This window comes from Aptenodytes patagonicus, chromosome 3, assembly GCF_965638725.1.
Source record: "Aptenodytes patagonicus chromosome 3, bAptPat1.pri.cur, whole genome shotgun sequence".
NCBI classification, from domain to species: domain Eukaryota; kingdom Metazoa; phylum Chordata; class Aves; order Sphenisciformes; family Spheniscidae; genus Aptenodytes; species Aptenodytes patagonicus.
The window spans coordinates 29,196,880-29,222,156 of record NC_134951.1 but is presented as its reverse complement, the minus strand read 5'-3'; the positions used below and the strand labels follow the sequence as shown (position 1 = coordinate 29,222,156).

Genomic DNA, 25,277 nt, shown 5'->3' with positions numbered 1-25,277 from the left:
TGGTCTGTGTTTTCATTTGTTTACAACACACCTGTAAATTTTTCTCTAAACAGGTTGCTGCATTTGCTAAGTAACTGTTTTCTTTCTCCATATTTTCCTATGAATTGATATGAACTTTCTATAAGATAGGGGATAAATATATACAACTTTTGTGGTTTTCTGTTATGTTTTCTTTCTTAGCATATAAAATTAATTTCAAAACCTCAAATGTGAAAATCACTATCAAATTTGTGACCCTGACCTACACATGCAAATTTAAAGAAGCATACAATATTATGGACATTTTTAAAGTAACCGATACACCCCAGAAAGACAACTTTTCTTCTTCGCTCACAATGTGATTCCGCAATCTTAATTATAATAATCCTCAAACCACACATGCTGAGATCAGTTCTTAAATCAGATGCTGAAATCAAAGGAATTTTTTCCTCTTTGAGGCACAGAGGACTGTTCATATTTCTCCAGCTTCTCTACCCCAAGTTTGTCCCCTGTCTTGAAGATTATGTTCTTCTTTAAAACCTGGGTCACTAAACAGATACATAAATTCACGAGATTTACAGCCCATTGTGTTCATCGGAGAATGCTAACATGGCAGAGAACAACTTTTATACAACTACTTTGAGAAACCTACAGTACATCAATCCACACCGAATACCTGTACAAATATATTTTCGTTACACATGAAAAAGAAAGGATTCCTAACTGCAATCAGACCTTGAGTTTATATAGTAGCTAGTTTCTTAAATTAAACTAATTCAGTTTCTACAGCCTTCCACTCACAGCTAACATATCATCAGTGAGGGATATGGAGTGCTAAGCTATAAAATGCCAGGAGCTGTGGAAGGGGAGCTGGGTCTGAAGGATACATGCAAAAAGGCCTCAGGATCATTAACTTCTCTCCTCAAAGCTTAGGAATGAGCACACTTTCTTTCTTTCTTTTCCACTGGATTTCAGATGTTGCTGTCTTAATTTTAACCTTACGTGAATTTCCTTGGCTGTGGTACAGTTTTAGTCCGTAAAATGCAGGCTTCTAATGAAAATATTGACACAGCCTTAACTGAAGTGACGGAAATAGTGCTATTATCTTGCCTTCAACAGAGGGATGTTATTACAGAGATAAAACTTGTTAAATAACAAATAGACCCCATGTCTTTAGTTGTGGAATTGGATCAATACTGAGAAAAAATGAGAAAATATTTGTGAAGTTTTTTTGAATGGCAACCCAAAGTCAGTAAGATGACATTTTTCACTCTTTTACATAAAATTTAAAGCAAATTAGATCAAGCAGGTCTCATTTAATCTTCACTCAAAGTAGACCTCACTTGGCATCTTGAAATCCTAAGATTTTTTTCCCTTATATAAAATTCTCGTCACCCAATCAGTAAGCTGAACTAATTTGTTGTGACCTAGGTACGCAATCACGCATTAGAAATAACTATTAATGATGAAATAATGTTCTATGATCAAATTAAATATTAAGACAGCTTTTTGCAAAATAGGTTTGTTTATTTCTAGAACAAAAGGACTTTACCCATGGGATGACATTCCCAAAAAATCCTCACCCAATCCTTACAATTCATTAGGCAGATTTTAACCAATTTTTGTGTGATGACAGAGCAGGTTGTTGGGGATTGTTTTTGATTTTGAGCAAGCAATATTCTCCATATCCCTTTTTGGAATTACACTACATTTGTTGTTTTATATTGAAATATTTTATATTTCCTTTGAAATCTCTCATGTTACATGAACCTTATGAACTACATAGCTCTACCTCAGAATAGGTTTGTGTATGATCCATAAATATCATCTAACAAAACAATGTTTTTATAACTGTCAATTAATTTTTTTGCCAAAGTTAACACTTTAAATCCAAGTAAATTATTGTATCTACCCAGCCAAAAAAATGTCAAGCTCTCCATTAACTGGGGTATAAAACTGTCTGACTTTCCTTGCCGACAGATTTGAAAGAAATTGCAGATAACTGAAGAGAAACTGATTTAGCAGATGGTTAGACGTGCATGGTGAAAAGCTATATATATGTATGGATGTATATAAATATATATTATTATTAATATTTTTCCCATTGGGAAGAACGGCTGACACAGTTCCGCTTCTTCTTTAGAAAGTGCTCCTTTCCAGACTAAACACAGACTTTGGGTGCGGTTGTGGGGATTGTATGTATTGTACAGTACATATTTTCCCAGGAAAACACAATCTTGGAGTGACTCTGGCTAGCCATGAAAGAGAAAGAGGGAGGCTTGTGGAGACGCCTCTGTGAAGAGGGTATTCGGGGAGGAATCCGCCTGCCATGGAGTGGATGGAGAACCTCTTGGTTCTCTTCCTAAACCCCGGGTTGTTTGCTTAGATAACAGGACAACTTTGGCACATACGTGATCTCCCACACTTATTGCTCCTGTTATTATTTTCTCTGAATGTTAAATTATGCAAAGAATTTTACCATGGCTACCTGCCTACTTACTGCCTGAGTTATGGAGGTAATTACGACACAGGCAGTTCCTTTTTCTTCTCTTTTTAGCCACAGCGGTTCCTTTCAGCTTGCTTTCATAGGCCCACAAACTAATAGAGTTTTGCAGAAAATTGATTGATTACAGTCTGATCATTCTAGGTGTCGTCTGGTGTTTCCACATAGCTGAGAATGAACAGTTTATGAAGTGCCAATTGCAGCCTCCAGCTAAAGAAAGGCTCCCCAGGGCTTCAGGAGAGCTCTGGCTGCTACCAGACTTTATAATTATTTCCCACACTTTTCCCCATCCTCTCCTACTTGTCCTTTCCCTTGTCTCTAACCCCCGCCGTCTAGGCAGGGTCACTGAACTTTAATTTTATGTCAGTGGCATTTGGCTGCAGAAGGGATTAAAGGCCGAGAAGTGGTGAGACTAGGCGGCAGCTCGGGAGATGGAGAGGGAGGGAATGAGAGCAGGCATGAGAGAAAAATGGCAAAGCACAGGCCAAGCTTTACAGGGAGGACAGCCCTCTTCTTCTCAGTAGGCAACGGCCAATGTGCAGGGCTGGACACAGACCTGCTGGGCATGGGAAAGATTCACAACAGAGGAATAGCCTCTGCAGGAACTGGTATTACTGGGAGAGTTAGTCCCACTCCTCTGTGCCTCACATGGAGCATGATGTTGTAGCACTGAGAGCATTTCCTATGCCAGTAGAGTTACAAAAGTGGAGGGCAGTTCATCACGGTAGGGAGAAGAAGGTGCATGCAGACAGAGAAAGGGCAAAGAACATGATAAAGATAGATAATGTGCAAATAAAAGAGAAAATGAGTCCAGGTATGGGTTTCTTCTCCTAGTAAGCCTTGCAGGTGGAAGGAGCAGTTTTCTTCTCAATCCCTCGTGGCAGAGCAACTACCTCAACTTCCCCAGGCACTTGGCTCCCCGGGCAAAACTTTTCGTCCTTGCAAAATAAAATGCAGCTCCTCCCACCCTTCAGTATGTGTGTGCAGGGAGTACACAGACGGGCTACTAACATTTGCAGCCATAAATAACATAGAAGCTAGCTTTTAAAAACCGCAGGTTAAAGGATGAGGGCTGCCATGACGCACACAGAGAGGTTGAGATCAGATGAGCAGCTAAAAGGGGTTGGGAGAAACAATGAATCCCCTTGTTCTGAGTCATATTTATGAGTGCTCCATTGCACCTAAAGTTCATATTTTATTGGCTAGGCCATGGGGTTTCCCCATTTGCTCATCTCTTAAAATAACACCCCTGGTTAAAATTTCCTATAAAACACAGAAATGCTACAGCAGGCAGAACTTGTCAACCCTGACAACTACATTATTTAAGTTTGTGGGTGGGGTACACCAAGCAGGAGCTGGTTTGTGTTTTGTACTGAATTATGAATTTGTTTCTATACAAAAAGCGACTGTAAAACAAGTAGAAAAGGAGAGGTTTTACAGCTCAGCTCTCCACTCAGAAACTTCCCACTATTACTGAGAGATGCTCCAAAAGGTGAATCTAAAGGTTTAGTTCCCAACTCTTTCTGAGCAACTGCTCCGGTGCAATAGATCAAGAACTTGGCTTTATCGACCGCTATTATACAACACAACAGCATGTGTGGTACCTTGCCAGAACGTGGCTTTACTTTTTTCCCCACTGTAATTCAGGGCAATCTAAGACAACAATTATTAATGAGTCAGAGCCTAGAAAACTAATCAGGACAGCTAGTGCTGGTACGTGATATATATCCATAGCTAACAACCAGTGGCTTTGCAGAAGCAAAAATCCACCTAACTCTGGAGGAGAATCAGGAGGAGGTAAGAATTTGAATAGCTGAAATTTCTGTTAGGTTTATCTTTATCTGACTTAACAATATTACCCATTCAGACCCCATGAGAACCTAAGGGTCTTTTCCAACCTCAATGATTTTGTGATTCTATCCCTCTGTAGACTGTGTCTATTAAATGAAATTATTTTTGTTCTAATTCTCATGTGTTTGACTGTAGTCAAATTAATGAAGCTACATTGATATTATCTGGAAAAGCTGTACCCATAATCCAGAGTAATTATTATAAATTAATAACAATTTGTCTAGGCATATCCATTTAAAACATCCCTTTTTTAAAAGTGGGGGGGAAATATAGGTGGGGTATTCAACTATAAGGTACTGCAAAATAATTTCAAAAAGATACTGTGTTGGACTTTTACGATATGGATGACATCAGTTTTGGAGATAGAGGTGTTAAATTCTGTCCTGGCAAACCTAGACTACAGAAGAGGAAAGAGCAGGGACACTGAATGATTTGTGAGTCTTATTCTGGAGCAGTGGGCAGATGGCATCTGATGGCACCTGGTGCCTGAAGCCGTGGGATTCTAGTGGTATGGTTTGCAAAAACGTTAGCTGAGAAATCAAAAGAGTGGGCGAACAGTAGTGTGGATGATAAAGCCATGGGAGCAAGAGCAAGCCCAGCGTACAATCCCATGACAGCTGTAGTCTTTGTGGTGATTTATGGCTGAGATGGCTGAGATCCAGCAGGAACATAGCTTTGGGAAGGTTGTTCCCAAGGTTACCTCAGCTGGGGTATCTGTCAATAACTACAAGTCATAACATGCTAGTGATCCCGAAGGTTAATCTGCTACTCCTGACCAGGTTACCTTGCTGCCTTGTACATGAAATGTGTGCAAATGTTTTGCAGGGAGTCTGTCCTGGCCCCAGCCTAGCCTAAATCTGAAAGTCGGAGAGTGAAATGTCTGAGCAGCTATATAGGAAAAACCTGAAGAGTCTCAAATAGAGAATAAAAGCAGTGTGCTGCTGTTTTCCAATCCATAAAATTAGGATGGGCAAATACTTCTGTGTTCATTTTCACTTCTGTGCACTCTCGTTCTTTGACGTTGCAGAGTACTGGAATAGCTTTCTTCTTGTGAAGCGCCTTTTCACTCGCTGTGCAAAATACCTCGCTCCTAAGAGCCTTGCAACACCTTGCGTTTCCTCATGGTGATCTCAAGCGTTATTTTAGAAAGGGCTAAAAAAAGCCCTTCTATAAGGACAACATGTCTATTTACTGTTCTTAAAACAGAGAGTTTTACAAAATAATGAAAAAGAAAAAGAAACACTGGAATTAAAGCACCAAAACTGAGATTTGAGATCTGGTGCAATGGAGAGAGGACGTGTGGCTGCTTTAGCTCTCTTGTTCTCAGAATATAGATTTGTGCCTCTCTGAGGCATGTGTGCATGCATATCAGTCTGTGTGCATGGCTTTGTGTATGTAACATAGAAAGCATGTAAATCTCTTCAGTTTTAGTCATTGGGATTTTTTCCCCCTTAAATCATAATAATCTTTCTCATCAATACTATGTGGCTTTAGCAGCCCTGACCTTTCAAGCTCTCTGTTTGGGCCAGTGTTTATCAGATGACCGTTTGACCTCCTTGTTAATTGTACTTAATTACATCCTGTTGTAACATTTTGAAATAAGGAGGAGAGTTTATGGATCTGCTCCAAAGAGCTGAAGACTAAAACAGCAGCAGAATTCAGTGGTATGAGGTGCTGAGTAATCTCATAGTTAGGTCAATAAGAGCTGTGCCTTGTCCAGTTGATTGCAAAATTGAATCCTTAAACTGTTCTTTTTCCATTTAGGATCCTTGGTACTTCTGAGAATAAAATCGCACAATTTTCTTTGTTCTGAGAAGGGTTTCTCCTCTCTGATTCTCAGCTTGGAGTTTTCTCCAAAGAGATCAAGGAAGGAGCGAGAGGCCTAACAGTACTGCAAAGGCTGAAGTTCACATATGATGATACAAAAGAGACAAGCCTCTGTTGCCACAAGTGATCTCTCTGTGGTTTTCCAAAACTTCAGAGTTCCTTATGCTTCCCTAGAATTGCCAGTTCCCACGAGCTTTTTGAGACTTGTATAATATTTGCTATGAGATTTTCTGCGCATTGACGATTTATGGGAACATCTAAGGTTTCATTAAAGAGCAGCAATTATCCCCTGTAGTTGCAGAAAAACAAAAATGAAAACAAATCAACATCCAGAAACAGATGCAGTTCTTGAAAATGGGAATTCTAAAGGCTCAGAAAGCAACTTCAAACACTTCTTATTTTATAATGCTTTTCATATAGCTGATGGCTTTTGAAACACATGGGGTTGACCATATTGCTTCTCTTCTCACTAAAGATGATATATATATATATATAAGCTTCTTCTATTGTTGTTGTTCCATAGCTCACTTTCCCCAAACTTGATTTATAAGATTGTAGTAAACTTGATGTCCTAAAATGAATGAAGACAAACAGGAATAGAAGCTATAAAACGACTAATACCAAGTGAAAATGTAGTCCTAAGACTTTAAGGATCACAAGGCAAAGAATACACCTTCAATTTTATTTTATTATAACACTGATAATTAGACTTATTGGAGAATGAAGTGCCATGAAGAATTAATTGTCTGTAGTAGTAAACTACACATAATTATGGCATTATTGTAAATGGTTTATCATCCAGTATGAGTCATATTCTAGACAAAAAAAGACAAGTTACTTAGTGCTGTGCTGGGAGACTCTCGGCTGACACAGTACTGCCCATGATTATCACCGTGAACTAAACAGTATTGTTGTGAAAGCTAAAAGTCTGTACTAAGTCTTTCAGGTAGCAAAGGTTAAACCTCCAGTTCAACTACAAAAAATTGCATTTATATAGTTAAATATTTTTTACATGTTGATTTAAGTTACAAGCTTATACGATTAAAAATAAAACACAAAATTTGCTGAATATCATAGTAAAGTATTCAAGAGATCATAATGTTTAAATCCTCTTTCATGTTAAGCAATAGTAAGTATACCTGAAATCATACAATTAAATATGTTGACTTTCAAGGAGGGCTGGTTTATTTTTCAGAATTTTGAGAGGTACGTGTAATGTGACACAATATAGTATTGGTAATCAAAGTAGTTTAAAATTAGTTATTATTTCAGAATAAAGTTATTTCTTTTCTTTGATTCCTTGGTGTGCTCCTTTATTAATGTCATCTTATAGCTATCGACTATGGGTCTTCAAAAAGTAATATTTTTTTAATCACTTCTTAAACTATTGAATTAATAATAAAGTTTACTGAGGCTGTATATCATAATAAGATCACGTTTACAAGGAGATGAATTTTTATATATATATAATTTTTTTAATTTAAGTAAATATATTTTAAATAATATTTTATAAAATGTATGTACATTTTATATATATATTTGTATGGTAATGGAAAATCCAGATACAGTTTATGCTATGGAGTGAGTGCCAAGTAGATCGAGTTCATGTTGCAATTCACTGGGTCAGAATGGAGGGAGTAATGTCATTAAGATTAGCAATATATTGCCCCATTTTGGTTTCCCAGCAGTTGTGTTTTGCTTTCTCCATATTTGTATGTATTCCTTAGAAATGGAAAAATACAAAGGGTGTGCTTACTAGCATGTGTGTGTGTACAGGAGAGACCTAATGTAAAAGGGGTTCATCACAGGACTCGAATCAATGAAACAGGCACATGTGTGAACTAAATATTGGCTCCATGGGCACAGCTCCCATGAACAAGTTATGACCTGTTCATCCTGTGTTTACGTTACCATCTGCTGCTGTACAGGAGTGAAGCTTCTTTTATTAACGTTATATCACCTTGGGTCAATGAGATTTACTGTGGACTCCATTAAACCATGCTGCTTCAGCTTGTCCACAGGTAGGGAGAGTGCTCTCATCAAAATGGGAATGAAAGCAAGCCCCCAAAAGAAGACACTGTGGTGCTTCCAGTTTTGGGGATGGGCAACAGATGGTTCTAAATGACTTGAAAAGGAAAACCAGGCCTATCACCAAAGATTAGGGCAGTAGTCACTTCTAGCCCTAGTAGAAACAAAGGTTTAGCGCAAACGTCTGCAAAGGCAAAGGCTGATCAGATGCTGTAAAATGCATGCCAAATATTCTTAATGGTATTTTACCAAAAAGATTGCATTTGAAATAAAAGCACTATGTTAGTGGCCAGGTTCCCACTTCCTGCTCATTCTTACCCTCTGCTCAGAAAGACACCCAAATTTTGTCTGAGACACATCATCAGCTCAACTATTAGGAGTGGAAAGAAGCCAGTATTATAACATACAATACGAGCTTCCGGAGATCATCTTTGCTGTTCCAGAGATGTGTTACACCTGTAGATACCTCTACAATCAGCCTGGGTATTGTGTTTGTAAGTAACTTGGTGAGGAATATGAGAAATACAGTCCCAGGTGGAATAACAGTGAAAATGCAGGAATGATACAAGCTTGTCCACGGTCCTGGGCAACCAGCTCTAGGTGGCCGTGCCTGAGCAGGGGGGTGGAGCAGATGACCTCCTGAGGTCCCTTCCAACCTCAGCTGTTACGTGACTCTGTGATAGAGTGCTTACAGAGAAGGGGGATCTTACTCTTGTCTTATACATTGACATCAATCATTCCTACGTTTTTTTCGGAGTGGAGTGATGATCTTGCTCAGACAATTGTTGGATGAACAGTTCTGTGTGCTCAAAGTGCCATGCTTTTTCCTTCTACTTTGGAAATTATTTTCTTGCTTTTTATGTCATTTTGAGACTCCTGTTCTCTCTCCCCAAGTCTGTCCAAAGTAACCTACTGTGAGGGATCACCACCTATTGTCATGTTACCTGGAGCTAATCTGAGCTCTTTCATAGCACAAATATTTTTTGTGAAGACTGCTTTTCCTTTCCTCTGGCAGTGCAGGTGTAACGCTGGATGGCCAACCCCAGAGATCTTTGAATTCACTAACAGTCAGCGAGTTTCTGCCCTGAAAGAGGGTTGAAATGTTCATTAACTTTGGTAAGATTTAAGTTTCTTTCAGGAAAAAAAAAGTCCAGGTGTTTTTTTCTCCTTGTTGAGGGGACTTATTCCATATGCGGGGTTATATGTGGGTGAAATAATCTCTCTTTGCGAGAATAAATCATGATCAGATTAGACTACCAGAGCTGCAGAGGAGAGGGTGCGGTTTGGATCAGCATAACAAGCTGTTAAAATCACAGCCAGCTCCCAAACTGGCTGTTAAAACCTGCTGTCTGAAAGTGCCACTCACCACCACCACTGCCCAGTCTCCTGGCTGCTCTTCCTCCTCATCTTCCTCCTGTTTGACCCCGGGTGTAATGTCTGGGAGGGCCCATCCCTGCTGTGCTTCTGGCCCCATAACTCTGTTTCTCAGCACCGCTGCTTAGGCTCTCCTAGGTGGGTCCTTGGTGTAGGTCAATAGCAAACATGCACAGGGCAAACCTCCAAAATGAGGGCTAACAATTTATATGAGATGAAATTCCAATCTCTTTACATTTTTAATTTTTAAGGTGATGACTCAGTTAGTACAGCAATTAGCCCAGTATACACTTTTGCACACAAAGTATGAACCTGAGGAACTCTGAATTCATTTGAGCCATGCTGAGATACTAGCTAAGCACATGGCCTGTGATCAGCTATTTTTTTTGCAAATGTACTTAATATCCTATCTATAATATAGCATATCAAAATAATTTTTAATTTATTATATGTAATAAAGCACTTTTCTACTCTCTAAATGAGATGTTCTTGAGGGTTTCCTTCCTCATCATTGTTACAGCTGGACTGTTTTTTATGGAATGTTTGGTCAGTGTTAATGGGTATGGGTAATATTAAAATCCTCAGATGTGAGAACATGGTAAGCAGAAAATAGTGCCTATCCAGTTGTATCCAGTTTGGCATGCAGACATAACTTCCATGGAAGCTTTTCTGACAAATTCCACAGTGGGGAATGGATGGAGTTTATTAGATGACCTGTGTGAATGGTAAATGGTGGAGTGACTTGCCACCTCTGGGTGGAAGTGAGCAGAGGGTTAACATGAGCAGGAACTAAGGAGATGTGGGAAGATAGAATGGGCTTTAATGTTTAGCTTTTACTCCCCTGCCAGTTGCCCTATGATGATATATGCCCTTTCACCCTTCTCAGAAGTTATGTTCCATCTGTATACTTTTACAGTGTCAAAACAGTTATAACTTACACCTATTTTCTGACCATTGGATCCCAGAGGTATAACTTTTGTTCCTATTCGGTTGCAGCTGAACCCAAGAGGGATCTTTTTTTCTGTCATTTGTTAACCTTGAGGTTGTGTTGATCTGACATCCTGACTTTCACACACAGTCAGAAACCTGGGAATAATTGTTGGTTTTCTTTGTGACAATCTGTGATTAGAGAAAAACAGAATTAAATATGAGAAAAAATGGAAGTCTATTGATAGACGGTATCAAAATCTACTGGCTTTGCCAAAGCCCAGGCAAAATAGACATCATTGAAAATGCAGACAAAATTAACAGCCTCAGGCATGGCGGTGTAACGTTTAGCTAATTTATCTATGTATTAACTCAGAACTATATAATACAGTGATCTTTTCTCCGATCTGTTCTATTCTTTCAAGTAAAGATTTATTTATCACTGATGAAAATGAACACAACTAAAAACTTAGTGGATATGCATTTTTAAAATAGGTATTTGTGATTGGAGTGCCTTTGTAATACAGTGTGACTTAATGAAGAAATCAGAGGGTCCATACTTGTTACATTCAAAATAGCAAACTGCACGTGATTTTTTCTTCATTGCCTCCTCCCAGACCCTTGGTTGCGATGCTTCTTTCTTTTGGCACACATTACTACTGACAGCACAAAATAGGTCCAAATATGACCTGTTACTGTTAATCCTAGAAGCTGTGACTAGCTGGACTTTCAACTTTAAAATTTATGGAAGAAGATTCAGCTGAGATTCATTCTACCACTGTTAGTAGAATTAAAAAGCACATATATGCAGTGTACCTTTTGTTGTGCTTCGTGCTACAGCTGAACAACTGGAGTGAAAGTTTTGCATTCAGGAGGTTGAAGGATACAGTGCATTATACTGTTGAAACCAGAAGAAAAATTAGATTTTGAGGAATCACTTTGTCAACTATCTTTTATATTATGATCATGATAATACCCAGACTTAGACTCTCATAATTCTGTTCACTTCCAAAACTCAATCTCTTTATTCTGGTTAATTATTCCTGCTATTGCATTGGCCAGGATCAAACCAGCATAAGAAAAGCAGGGTGTTGCTTTTCTACTTGTACTGTATCAACAACTGAAAGCCTTCCAGCATTTAATTATTACTGGAGCAGCTGCAGCGTAGCACTTGTTTTGACTTGTTGAGCAAGTGCATTTGACTTGGAAGATACAGAGAAGAGTAAACCAAATGAATAACACATGTTTACCGATGAATTTTTCAACAAAACGTTGGCTATTGAATGAATACCAGCAATTTCATTAAAACATCTATTTTATCCCATATTTCAGTCTGAAGTAACAAGAAGGCATCATAGGTAATCTCACGGTGTACAGAACACCTGGGAGATTACGTGTGAGAAAGCTGAGCTCAGTTATGCCTCTTTGGTCGAGGCATTTCTTTAGGTTTGTGCTTATCAGAAATAGTGTGGCCAGCAGGAGTAGGGAAGTGATCGTGCCCCTGTACTCGGCCCTGGTGAGGCCACACCTCGAATACTGTGTTCAGTTTTGGGCCCCTCGCTACAAGAAGGACGTTGAGGTGCTGGAGCATGTCCAGAGAAGGGCAACAAGGCTGGTGAGGGGTCTGGAGAACAAGTCTTACGAGGAGCGGCTGAGGGAACTGGGGTTGTTTAGCCTGGAGAAAAGGAGGCTGAGGGGAGACCTTATCGCTCTCTACAACTACCTGAAAGGAGGTTGTAGCGAGGTGGGTGTCGGTCTCTTCTCCCAAGTAACAAGCGATAGGACGAGAGGAAATGGCCTCAAGTTGCGGCAGGGGAGGTTTAGATTGGATGTAAGGAAAAATGTCTTTACTGAAAGAGTGGTTAAACATTGGAAGAGGCTGCCCAGGGAAGTGGTGGAGTCCCCATCCCTGGAGGTATTTAAAAGATGTGTAGATGAGGCGCTTAGGGACATGGTTTAGTGGGCATGGTGGTATTGGGTCGAAGGTTGGACTCAATGATCTTAGAGGTCTTTTCCAACCTTAATGATTCTGTGATTCTATGATTATAAAAGTTGCTGGCAGGCACTGTTATATGGTTCCTGGGAACTCTTTCCTGCTCAGGGTGAATGCTGAAAGCTTTTAATTAACTGAGCTCTAATTCTTAAAATAATTCATGAAAAAAATGAAATTTATCCTTTTACATATTCACTTATATTCTACCATGTTTTTGTAACTTCTGTTATTTGCCTAGTTTCTGCCTACCACTTACTAAAGTTGAATACATTGTTTATACATTTTGAGGGGATTAGAAAGCAGGAATTACATAATTTCAAACTCCACCTTAATAATAGTTTAGTGTTTCAAACTATTTTGACTTTTTCAAATAGGTATTTTGTTAATTGGTAAGAATCTATCAGATCTTATTGACTACAGCAACAAAAATTAAAAACTTAAAATTTTAATAATAGAACAGTGCTTTCCTGGTCATTCTCAAAAGATGTAATACTAAATGCTTGGGTAAGATACATGAATATTCTAACATTTTTTTATAAAGTATGGGATATTGAAATACATTTCTTCTATGAGGGATAAAGAAAGAAAACCAATATGTGCTTGAAAAAGGTCCAGGAAATGTATTATTTTTATTTTTTTTTAATTATGGTTTTCCTTTTCATTCTTGCTCTAGTTTCTGTTGCAGTCACTGAAGGTTTTCTCATCGACTTTATCTTGACTTGAATTACTTTGCAATTCATACAGTTCAGTAATTCTGTGCAATTATGGAAGGGATATTCTACCATTAAAAGTCTGGGTTCAATAAACAATAGATGATTTTTCATTTATTGAAACTGCCACTAACTGCAGAGTATTTAATCAATTTCAAACTGTCCCTAATTTAGTGAAGCAAAATAGCCAAATGGTGCTCACTGATGTCAGTAACTGACTGAAAATAAAGAATTTAGTGAAATAACTCTAAATTTACAGCAGTGTAACTTGCTTCAGAATATGACCTTTCAAGCTTTCTGCTTTGTGTTTTAATAAGAAAGTATATTTTATGTAAAAGCAATTTACATCATTCTTTCAAAACCACATCTGTAAAACTATAATTACTTTACATACAACCAGTCTAATAATAATAAATACAGAGAAAGTCAAATATACAGTACTGCAATAAAGCAGTTCTTAAGAAACAGAACTGTTGCAGTGAAAAAAAAGTAAAGTTTCTGCAGACTCACTCTCCCTAATTAAGCAAAATTCTCACTGATTACAGAAATAGTTTTGCCTCAGTTGGAAGGGGATCAGAATTTGGATTAAGATTCTGCCAATGAGTTTTGTGTTTAAGATAGGATGTGTGTGGAATGTTTTTGGGGACACCTATTTTCAACCTCTGCCTACATTTTTGACTTAAGGGATCCTTATATGCCTGCTCGTGGGCTTTGAGTATGAGCTGATCCATTTTGATCAGAGACGAGTTCCCAAAAGATGTCAGATCAGAAGGTAAATTCTGAACATCCCCAAGACACATGGACAGACATGACTGAAGCCTGTGCAGTGTATTTTCCCACCTCAGCCTGGGGAGGGAGATGAGGGAAATGAAGGGTTATTAAGCCCAAACCACCCACTTTCCCATACTACTGGCTACAGAATAGTCAGGGGGGCACCAGCCCTCCCTCGCTCTGCTGATGAAAATGGGTAAAAAGAAATGCAGAAGACTTGGTACTAAAAGGAGAACAAGAAAGTGGGCATATGACTCTGAAGCTTTGTAGTTAAAACACTCAGCTGAATGATTATCTAGTAAATGCCTAATATCAAATGAATTAAAAAAAATCAGATGTGGGAACAAAAACTTATTTCATTCTCATTTTGACCCCCAACCCCTGCATTTCTTCTGGGCAGTGGCCCGGGATGTCCCACTGCCGGGCTACTCAGCATCCTGGCAGTTAGGATACGGTCACCGAAAGCAGCAGATAGGGATTGAAATGTCCTTTGACTGAGCAAGGGCTATCTCTTAGTCCTATTCTCTGGAGCTGCAGATGACTAAAGGGGAAGTGTAGATAAACTCCTCTGTTCTTCTGACTGGATGGTGCAAGACAGCTGACCCTTAACAAACAGAAGTGTCTCTCGACTGACTGTATCAGGCAGCCGTCTCTGGTGTCCGAAACAATCCTTTAAGGACAGGTGACTATTTTTATCAATTTCAGTGTCTAACTCAAAATAGATTTCCTGAGTCTGGATCAGGATTCTTACCATTTTATAAAGCAGATTAAACATATTAAAGCAGTAGTGCTTAGATAAATGTTTACATTGTCCGCTAATTTTTTTTTAATAATCAGTTTAGGAAAGCTTAATCTAAGTTTCTAAAGTTAATGTTAATTTTCCACAGTGAAAAGCCTAAACAAAGTTGCAAAGCTTTAAAATATATTTTTAAAAATCTGTTATCTGGTCACCTCAACTGAGAATGATGTTCTGATGAATATGCTTCTTAACTTCTCTCTGATGCATTTCATTAAAATATTTACAGCTAGCATAGTTGTGGTTTTTTTTAAAATCTTTCGTTCTGCTCTAGGATCACATCTTTCTCCTATCCACACACCCTACAAAATAATTGTTGCCTTATTTTGTAAAAAGTGAGTCAGTATAAATAGTCTAATCGTGGAAGAGAGAATGTGTTTCTAGAATTTGAACGTTGGAGAGAAGAGCAAGAATGAAGTAAACAGCTATTTGATGTCTGTCTTTTCACAGTAGCACAATAGCTAATTCCTAGGGCCTCTGACCTTTTAGTGTCCTGTAACAGAGTACTTGCATTAATCTGTTGCTTATCTGTCACCTACCACATTTGATATTTCCAGCCTCTGCTTTCAATTATCAGTCATTTGAGGCAGCACTGAGTAATTTCAGGAGAAAACGCCTGGAACCTTTGACCTGTTTTTGTCAGATAACCACAAGTGTTCACTGTAGATAAACTATCATTTCATTATATTCAAGATGTAAACGAGTGTCGTTTGTAGTGTATCAGCTTACTGTAACCTTTATCACCTTGAAGTGATTAAAACTGACTGGTTTACTTAGTGCTTATACAAAGAATTCAGAGTCAAACAGTGAAAATCAGTGAGATTAGTGTAAATGGCCCCTTATAGTTACAGGGTCTGTAAGACCCTCCGTTTTGCCTTGGCCTGTATATTTAGTAGTTAAACAGTGACATTAAGTTGATTAGTGAGGCTTCACTATTTGTGAATCCAGTTGGGATCCTGGGACCTTACATTGTAAAATCAGCTTATGACAACATATCTTTGGTTTGTTCCCCAGTTTGCCAAAGAAGCTTTCACTTTCCCTACGTGTCACCACATACCAACCTCTTCAGGAAAAGCAAAGCACATGTCAGTGGGGAGCTAATCACTAATGAAAGAGCACATCTAATAGTCCCTCATGCACTATGACCTAAACTCACTGCTAGCACTTTTTACATTTTTTACGCTCAGCCACAAGTTAATCAGACATTTATAGCTGAATTGGTAAAATACCGATTACTTATTATACTGTCCATCCATATATGTGCTTTGTATTTTTTTTTCCAGAAGACAAATACTTTTGTTAATGAAAATTTGTGCGTGATATTTTCTCTTGGTGTAAAAGATGACCCCTTTTCCAAAATATCTTTTTGGTGTAAATTTGTCTTCCTTCTTCTTAGAGTTGGGCTTAGTGTTAATACAGTATGAATATTTCATCAGTTTGCCACATGGGTGGAAAATATCATTCTTTCCCATTTTACACACAGGTGTTTGTGATATTCCCCTGAGCCATGATTTGTCTGATGTAACCATAGTGCTGAATATATTAGTTTCAGGTGGTATAAAAATAACATTTTTAAAAGTTGATGCTAAGAGTCCTGATCAATGAGAGCAAATGAAGAACTTTGTTGTAATCAGCACTGACCATAATATTCCAGTTATTTTTACTTAGAAAAATGATATTCCTCCAATGGTTAAAAAAGGACTTCCTGATTTTCTGGTCAACCAGTTTTTAGATGCTGTGATCGGTCCCACAGAGATGCATTTTGGCAGGTGAACTGAGCGGAGCTGGAATGACATGAGAACGCTCTGGAAGAACTGAACACTTAAAAATCTTAACCTCTATTTTTCGGGCTGCCAGTGTTGAAAAGCTCTTGCATGTGAAATAAAAATATTTGAGACATGGTGTCCCCCCTGCACTTCATGCCATTTCAGCAGGATAAAGGACCTGAGAGAGACCCTGCTGAGCATTCACAGTCTTCCCTGACAAGGCATTTGTTAGATGCAGAAGGGATCAAGACTTGTGTATTATTTTTGGTATTAAAATACTCAATATCATTAAATAACATTTTGCTTTTATAACTTGGCTATTGTTCTAGTCATTAGTCAATATTGCAACATCACAGCCACTGCTTTTTTTCAGTCTACTATGTAATGCAAGATCTTAACTTGTCTAAATTTGTAAAAAATGCTTTTATGTTTTGTACATTGGCTGATGGAAATTTGCAGTGTGAGATTCTGGCTTCATTGCAGAGAGTGGGACCTCCCTGGACTCAGGGTTTTCCATGGTGTTCAGCGCCTGTTTCCTACAGCCCTTCATTTCTGCAGGCTGTTGCCACTCCCAAGTCCTGGCCTGCCTATAAATGCTGTCTTGACCCGAGGAAATTTTGAACTTGTGTCCCTTTCAGATGGCAGTGCTGTCTCTTCCTTGGTTATACATGGAAACACAGATAAGTACTATCTGTGTGAGCTGTAATAATTAATTCTGGGCTCGTCAGGAAGCGGCTATCAGTATTCTTTCAGCAGTTGTGAGTGGTCCTGAGAGAACCCCACCGATGCTATCGCAGGGTATGGTAGAGTTTTCTGTCCAAACTAAAACATATAGGGAGAGAACTGCTGTTTCCAAACTAATGTTACTAATTAGAAGGTACTTGTAAGAAACTAGACAAAAGGAAACCTCAAACCCAAATAAAAACGAAAGAGGCCAGGAGTACTGACATTTAAACCTTTCATTCAGCATCTAATTCTCCAATGCTTACACACAGTGAGTAGTGCTTAGATACCCACACATGCTGGTAAATACTTGTTGAATAAATACTAACCGGAGATATCAGAAAGGGTTGCTACATTAAGTCTGCCTTTAATATATTTTTCATTTAAAGGTTATTGACACATCTGTTTGACGTTAGCTTCGAAATGCTCAGTTATAAACTTAGAAACTTGCAGCAGACTTTTTGCACTAGAAAAATCCTCCCCAGTTCAGTGCATTTGCATATGCTAATCTCTGCCAAGTTCTCTCCAAAATGAAAGGCTTTACATGGACATTAAAAAAAAAAAAAAAGCAAACCCCAAACCTCAAGTCAGACCTCTGTATATATCTCACAGTTTAGAACCGGGCAGTGGAGCTGCTAAATAGCCTGTATCCTGTTTCTCTTCAGTAGCAGCCCATTCATCTTCAGGTACAGAGCAGCCAGTTTACATGCTTCTGCCTCTTTTCTGCTTTACTTTTTCTACATAGTGTACGATGGCAAACCCATGTAAGCTAAATACACACCTGAGCCAAGGAAACCTCACAGTTAGCAGACAATTTTCCTTTTGTCAGCCAGGAGAAAGTTCATTTTCACCGAAGATAAAGTGTTCTTATAGCCTATATATTTTATTTTTGGTCGTTCTTAAGGCAACACAGATTTGTACATTTAAAAAAAAAAAGCTAATGAAAACAAGGATAGTTTACATTTTTGAAAGGGTGAAAGGGAAGTGTACTCTAAGGGAGTAGCTACATGGCCACAGGTGACTTAACTAGTAACTACTGCTCTGAAAATAATGTAAATGCTTTTCCTTCAATAGCTCTCACTTTAATATGTCCATAACTGTACCCTTATATGGCAAGCCCAGAACATATTTTTTTTTCTTTTAGTGCATTTCTATTTTGTAAGACCACATATACATTATAATAATACACATATGCAGGTTTATATACAAATATGTATATATTTATACACACATACAAACACATATGCATCGTGTATGTAGACAAAATTGTGTGGGTGTACACCTATACATGAACATATAAATATACATATATATATTGTAACAACATACACATTTGATTATTTATACATGTAACATTTAGTAATCTAAATATGCACTTTTTCAGAACTGACATTGTTCCTTCCTCAGATCCGAGGACTGTTAATACTAAAATGCAATAAAAGAGCAGGGGAGCATTTAGTGGAGCCGGGTGCAGTCATAAATGTTTAACTGGTTATCCAAACCGAATCCCAGCCTTGAGTGTTTTAGGCTTTGCCCACCATCAGTAAAGCAAAGCACCTCTCTCACGAGGCAGGTGGAACTTCTCCAGAAGTGAGAAGTTCTCTCTTCTCACAGAGCGCAACTGCTTCACAGGTCAATGATACACTGCACTCTGTGGCAGCGGAAGCCATGGATCATTTTCCTTTCCACATCCGTAGAATCTGAAGTATTAATCCCATAAGATGGTCATCAGCCAGTACTCTGGCCTGTAGGTTCCCTTGCCACATCAAAACACATATTCCATTGCAAAAGTCACTCCTAACTCAGGGTCAGAACTGTTCCACAGACAGTGGAATTAGCCCCAAATCAGCTGTAAACTCAAATAAACTAAACCCCTCTGTTTACTCCCCCTTAAAACTCTGTGTAATCCTGAATTAAGCAATGATGAGGTTAACTTTTTTATTTTAAATTGTGGCAGCGTCAGAAGCAGCGGGAGCTGCACCTGCCCACCTACAGCACGTTTGAGGGGACTTCTCACGCCAGGAGCGGTGCTCCCTTTGCCGCTGGGATGCCAGAACCACTCAGCCCTGATTCATGGCTCCTTCTTTGCCCACTGGCAAGATGACGCTTATGCCATTAGAGTACAACGTGTGTTAATTTATATGATGTAACCGCTTCTTAAATATATAGTTGTCACAGTGCACTTTAGTACCACTTCAGAATTTATTACCTTAAGTGGAAATGAGCAGCATTCCTCTCATCTGCCCGGTTATTAGCGGCAATTAGTGTTTTCCAAAGTCATCTATGGCTCTGACATTACTACTGCTCTGCTTATGACTACACTGAAGTCCTAAATCCTTTCGCAGCTTTTAGTTTGTCCATATTTCTAGTTACTTTACAACATGCCCTCTTTCAGCTTTTTTTGATATTCTTTCCACTCCAGCTTCTGGAATTTGTATAAAAGCCACTGAGTTTTTTTTTCTTTTGAACTGAAGACACTGGGCTGGTGGAATTTCCTTTAACTGGAAGTATGTCTGGGCTTGTGGTTTTATTATTTGCACAGTTCTGTATTGTCCTGTTTGTTTACTCCCAAGCACAAGGAACGCTCCATTAATCATGGGAAATGGGCATTCGTTTCACCTCTTTAATTTACATTCAACTCTTTTTCTCACAGTTGAAAGGGACAAGGACTTCTCCCACCAGCGAAGGCACTACAAAGAGTTTCGCTTTGACCTTACTCAAATCCCGCACGGAGAGGCAGTGACAGCAGCCGAATTCCGGATATACAAAGACCGAAGCAACAGCCGCTTTGAGAACGAAACAATTCAGATTAGCATATATCAGATCATCAAGGAGTACCCAAACAGGTACCCTGTTGACATGAACGTATCACATGTTGAATAACGTCTCATGTTTCTATCTTAAGTAGGGAGACAATAGCTGATCATAAGCGTACCCTCGGCAAGGCATCGTTGCTATCACTGTGGCTTGTGAAGTATTAATTCCTAGGCAATGACAACAAATACTGAGCAAGAATAAAACTTATCTTCAGTGTAATTTATTCCAGGTTTATGGAGAGTTACATGTCCAATCTCACCAAATAATCTTCCATGCACAGAGGGGGTGAGGGTTCGTGTTCTCAGTGAGCAAACGGTGGAGTCGTATGCACAGTCTAAGTGTCTGGATTTGGGAAATGCACCATTTGCTGATGCTGATATACTACCAGCTGAGATTCATTTAGCTCCTTAAAGGCAGATAGATTGTTCAACTTCATTCACATTTGAAGGAGCATGGTTTTTTGCATGTGTTTTAATATTTTGCTGAATGTAATTAAAAGATAAAGTCATGCACTGACTTTAAGATGACATATTCACACTTAACACATGCAGCTCACCATAACTGAAAATTAAAACAAATATGATGTTACACATAAGCAAATCTCTGAATCTGAGTTTGCAGAGCTCTGTGTGTGACATAGTTCCAAGACTCTGCAAGACCTGAGTAAATGACCAGATTTCACCAGGCAAAGTAGCTAAATACCTGAAAATCCCCATTAAAAGCTAGTAGCAATTCCAAGATGCTTCTGAAAAAAGTTACATACACCCAAAATTTGGGTTTTGAAATCAAATTGGTATATGTCTTTTCTCAGAAAAGCGGGGGAAAAAAAAGTTTTGTTTTGAGATAAACAAAAACTCTGCCTCACCTTGGAACAGATAAAATATTTCTATCCTGGGCATGTTTAGCCAAAGCAAAGAAAATGGTGGCCCAAACTTGCAGAATGTTCTGGAGGAAAAAACCGCCCCATCACCAGTTAGCTCAAACGCTGGGCCAGAGTTCAAATCTCTTTTCTGCTCACAGAAGCTTGAGCTTGTACCTTCCAGGTGAGATCTCTGAACATCAAGTTATAAAATTTTTATGGCTATAAACAGGGAGTCATTTTATATCAGTGGAGCAGAACCAACAGAAAGGAAAACACTCATCCTTCCCGAATACGTTCTGCTTTCTTAGTAAATTTGGACAGGAACAAAACAGTGCGGGATTTTTTTTTTACCTCTGTCTTCAGCTTGCAAAAATTCTTTTGACGTAGGTTCTGAAAAACTTCTTGGAGGAAGGAATGAAACGGGAAGGAACAAAACATATCTTTTTAAAGAACACAGGTCAAGGTTAGGGTGATGAAAACCCTTCACCTGCAAACTCAACAGATTTTTTTAAAGAACTAATGGAAAAAGTTAGTTTTTCTAATCCATTTGATGTTTTATTTTTTGGGTTTTGGGTTTTTTTTTATGTTTTCCCAGTAAGTGGTTTCTGTTCTATTTTAGAGAAAGCAAAACTGCTTACTACTCTGAAGCAAGATCACACTTTAATATTATCTGACCTGTTAAAATGACAACTGTCTCTGTGAAGCCATTATAGAATGCTCTTGATTCCTTTCAATAAATAAACATAAATTTATAAACATTTTATATTTCCATTTATAAACATAGAAGCCCCATGTCCTCTAATCAAAGCATGATGCTGGAAAGGGGGACATGCAATGATATACCACCCATTTAATTTCACCAGTATAACTACAGAAACTTCAGATGTAGACTAAGTGTTTCTCTCCTATTGTTGATTTTGCCAGTCTCTACTCATATATGGAGTATATGGAGGCAAATGCCTCAGTGGGACAGGATAGGAGAAGACCACAAGCTCTCCACTGTTCAAATTAGAAACAAGGAACTTTTCCCACCTGCTTCTTGATACCTCCAGACAGAAGAGCTCCCAAGAATATTTTATCTTTTTTTTTTTTTTTTTTTTGCAATAAAGCCACAGCTTTTGCTTTGCGGCCCAGGCTTCATTAGTGCTATTCTTGACTTTGTCATCTCAGGTTTGTCCTACATACGTACATGAGATTCTAGGTGCAAAATTTTCAGAAGCTACAACTGCAGAATGTGAGGGTGAGAAAACTGTGAGGGTGGTGAGACACTGCAACAGGGTGCCAAGAGAAGTTGTGGATGCCCCATCCTTGGAAGTGTTCAAGGCCAGGTTGGATGGGGCTTTGAGCAACCTGGTCTAGTGGAAGGTGTCCCTGCCCATGGCAGGGGGTTGGGACTAGATGGTCTTTAAGATCCCTTCCAACCCAAACCATTCTATGATTCTATGATTCTATAATGTCCCACACTCCTTACTTGTACCATACCACAGCAAAACTGCTGGGTTCGACCCTGCTCTTCCAGCCTTCTTTGCTCTGAACAGGAAACATGGGTGTCTGACAGGGCTCTGCAATCCCAAAAGCAGTCCTGACGTGCTTTCAGGCAAGGAGCGGTCAGGGTTTAGGGTTTCTGAGTTGCAGACTAAGGATTATGTTGTAGTCTCGGACATTTTTCTGTCTCTGTGGCAGCATGGCCACTGAAGTGTGTGCGTCTTGAATTGGCTCGGGGTTTGCTGAAATGACAGTCTTTGGGACTGAAGTTTTCTATTTGTTCTAAGTAAGCGTGTAAAGCACAGCCCATGGCAAGGCAAACTTTCCTATGCAGCCCTGCCAATGTACTCCTACCCGGATCTTTTCTCATGACGAAAGTAATGTAGTCCAACAGGCCAAATCCTTGTTCATGATCTGGTGGCAGCTAGCCACTAATTTAACTAAACCCCAAGGATTCTTCCCGCATTAGGGAATCCTCAAGTGGCATTAAGATACTAAAGCAGCTTTCTGGAATGAGGCGAGAGGTGAAGCAGCATTATGGGGATGGCCTATTACATAGTAATCGTGATTTGATCTGGTCAAAAACTTTGCTGGGTTTCAAGGAACACATAGATGGTTTATTCCACCTTTACTTCCTTAAGTGACCCAGGAGATCTGGAGCTTCTTAAACGTTCTGCCCGCAGCCTTTTTGCTGAAATTCTTGACTGTGGTAGCATTTCTGCTGTAAACAACTGGCCGTTTGGGACCAGACTGAGATCACTAAACTTAAACAGCCTCCATAAAGGTAGAGCCAATCAGCTGTATTCTGCCTGAATGTGTTCACTGTTGCATTTCATGCTATTTACGACATAATGCCTTACTTTTTTATTATGTGTTGTGGGCTATTTTTTTAAATAGAAATATTTTTTAAAATTAGAGCCAAAATTTGCAGCTGTTTTTCATTTTAAGTGTGATTGTTTTTTTCTTTTCACAGAATAAAGGAAAATTTTAAAATTAAAAATGTCACGAAATATGATGAGAAGTTTGAGTGAATGACACCAGCTAATGGGGGAATCCTGATCCCAGAGCTCTCATTACCTTCTCAGGGGTCAGGTTTTCACCCTATGTTTATACCAATTGTGAAAAAAGTTGGTTTTTTTTCCTGACAAATACTTTGAATTTCTGTAGTAAATTGCTGTTATGTGTGCTAAATCATTAGCATTGGTCCGGAGACATTTTCTCTATTCTACTATGTGTTCTTGAGAATCAGTTCTAGTTTTCTCTAGGTACCCATGACTAATTTTTGGTTCATTTGCTGAGTTAATGGGTAAGAACAATCTGCCTCTTTGAGTCTATTACCTTAGCCAGATCACTATGCTTGTAGGAAGGCAGACAAGAAGATTGACATATCAATGCCAAAGACACTTTGGTGTAAGTTTCTGTTGCAGTACAAAATAATAAAGTCACATTGCGGAGAGATCCACAGGGGAAATTTGTCCTTTATAGGGATTTCTGGACTATACCGTTAATAGTGCCCTATTCTGATTTGGCATATGAGACATTGTGCATCCTGACTTTTGAGAACATTTCGTATCAGTCCCAGCAAAATTTGGAGATGAAAGAATCTATATGGGAAAACAATTATGTATTCTAGGAGGATACAAGACAAATGTGAAATTATAGCACTGTGATATTGTAATATTTTATATTCCAAGCAATTTTACAGTTTTCTATTAAATCTACTGAATGATAAAAGAAATATTTATAAATAAACATCTTAAAGACTGTCACATTTAGAATTAAACCTTTCAGCTTCAATGTTCCGATAAAACTGCTTATTAGAGAAAAAAGTTGGCATTTAAGACTCCAGAGAGTACTATTTATGAGCTTGTGGTACGTTGTTAATTTGTTCAGTGCTAGCATAGCAGGTCAGGCTCTTTTGAATTGTAAGACTGTTTTCATGTTAGCTCCAGAGGGAGAACGTATGTTTTCTCCTTGTGTGGTCATTAGCACAGTTCTACTAGAATGGAAATGATAAAAGCCCAGCAAAAGATTATCCTTTAAGAGAAGGAAAAAAGGTGACTTGAAAGAAAGCCCTTTCAATTTTCTTTTTTTTTAAAAAAATCCCTCCTTTATCATTTCTGAGCTCTTTAACCTGATTCTGCAGATATTTCTCACATGTAAGTAAACATATGCTTGTCATAGCTCATTTGGTCTTATTTTTCTGCGTGTCGAACAACCATAGTTTCAAGAGCTACACGAGATGGTTTTTTCAGTATCAGACCTTCTAGGTGCATTTACAGTGTTTAGTCTAGATAAGACAGTAACTTCCTACAATATCATTACGATTAAGCAACATAAGAATACAGTGACAGGACCATCGTAATTCTAAATCCACTTTTTATACACAAAGCCTATTATTTCTGTCTGTCTTACCTCTTTAGATGTATATTCATGCTGTCGGTAAGGTAACAATATGATTCCAAGGTCTGTGTAAGCCAAGTCTGTCTTTAGTTGAGTTGGACAGTCAAAATTTAGAATAATTTTTTTTTTCTTGTATATTATTGTTTTGATTACTATTTATGGCAGAAAAGAAACAGGTTTCTATAACTATAGATTTAGGTTTAAAAGGCTAAATGGTGAAAATAGTTTTTAATAATGCATGCTGCTTTGTAGAAGCATGTAAACCAAAACTGATTAGAGTTAAATATCTTGGGTTTAGTGTGGTCATTGTAGTAAATTATTTGTAATACAGATGTGGTTCTGGAACCAATTGTGTCAGGAGATACGTGAAAACAGAACAAATAAACGATCCATGCTAAACATTTAGTAACATGATTATACTAACTCCCCTGAGCACCCCTTCTGAATTACTGGAAGATTTCA

At 38.5% G+C, this 25,277-nt stretch overlaps 1 protein-coding gene across 1 annotated transcript in view; it reads left to right on the top strand.

The window, feature by feature from the left end:
* BMP5 (bone morphogenetic protein 5) overlaps positions 1–25,277 on the top strand; it is a 60,823-nt gene that overhangs the window by 4,717 nt on the left and 30,829 nt on the right. The window contains exon 2 of the mRNA XM_076335443.1: positions 19,902–20,094. Within this exon, the coding sequence (XP_076191558.1) occupies positions 19,902–20,094 (193 nt within the window). The remainder of the gene's footprint in view (positions 1–19,901; positions 20,095–25,277) is intronic.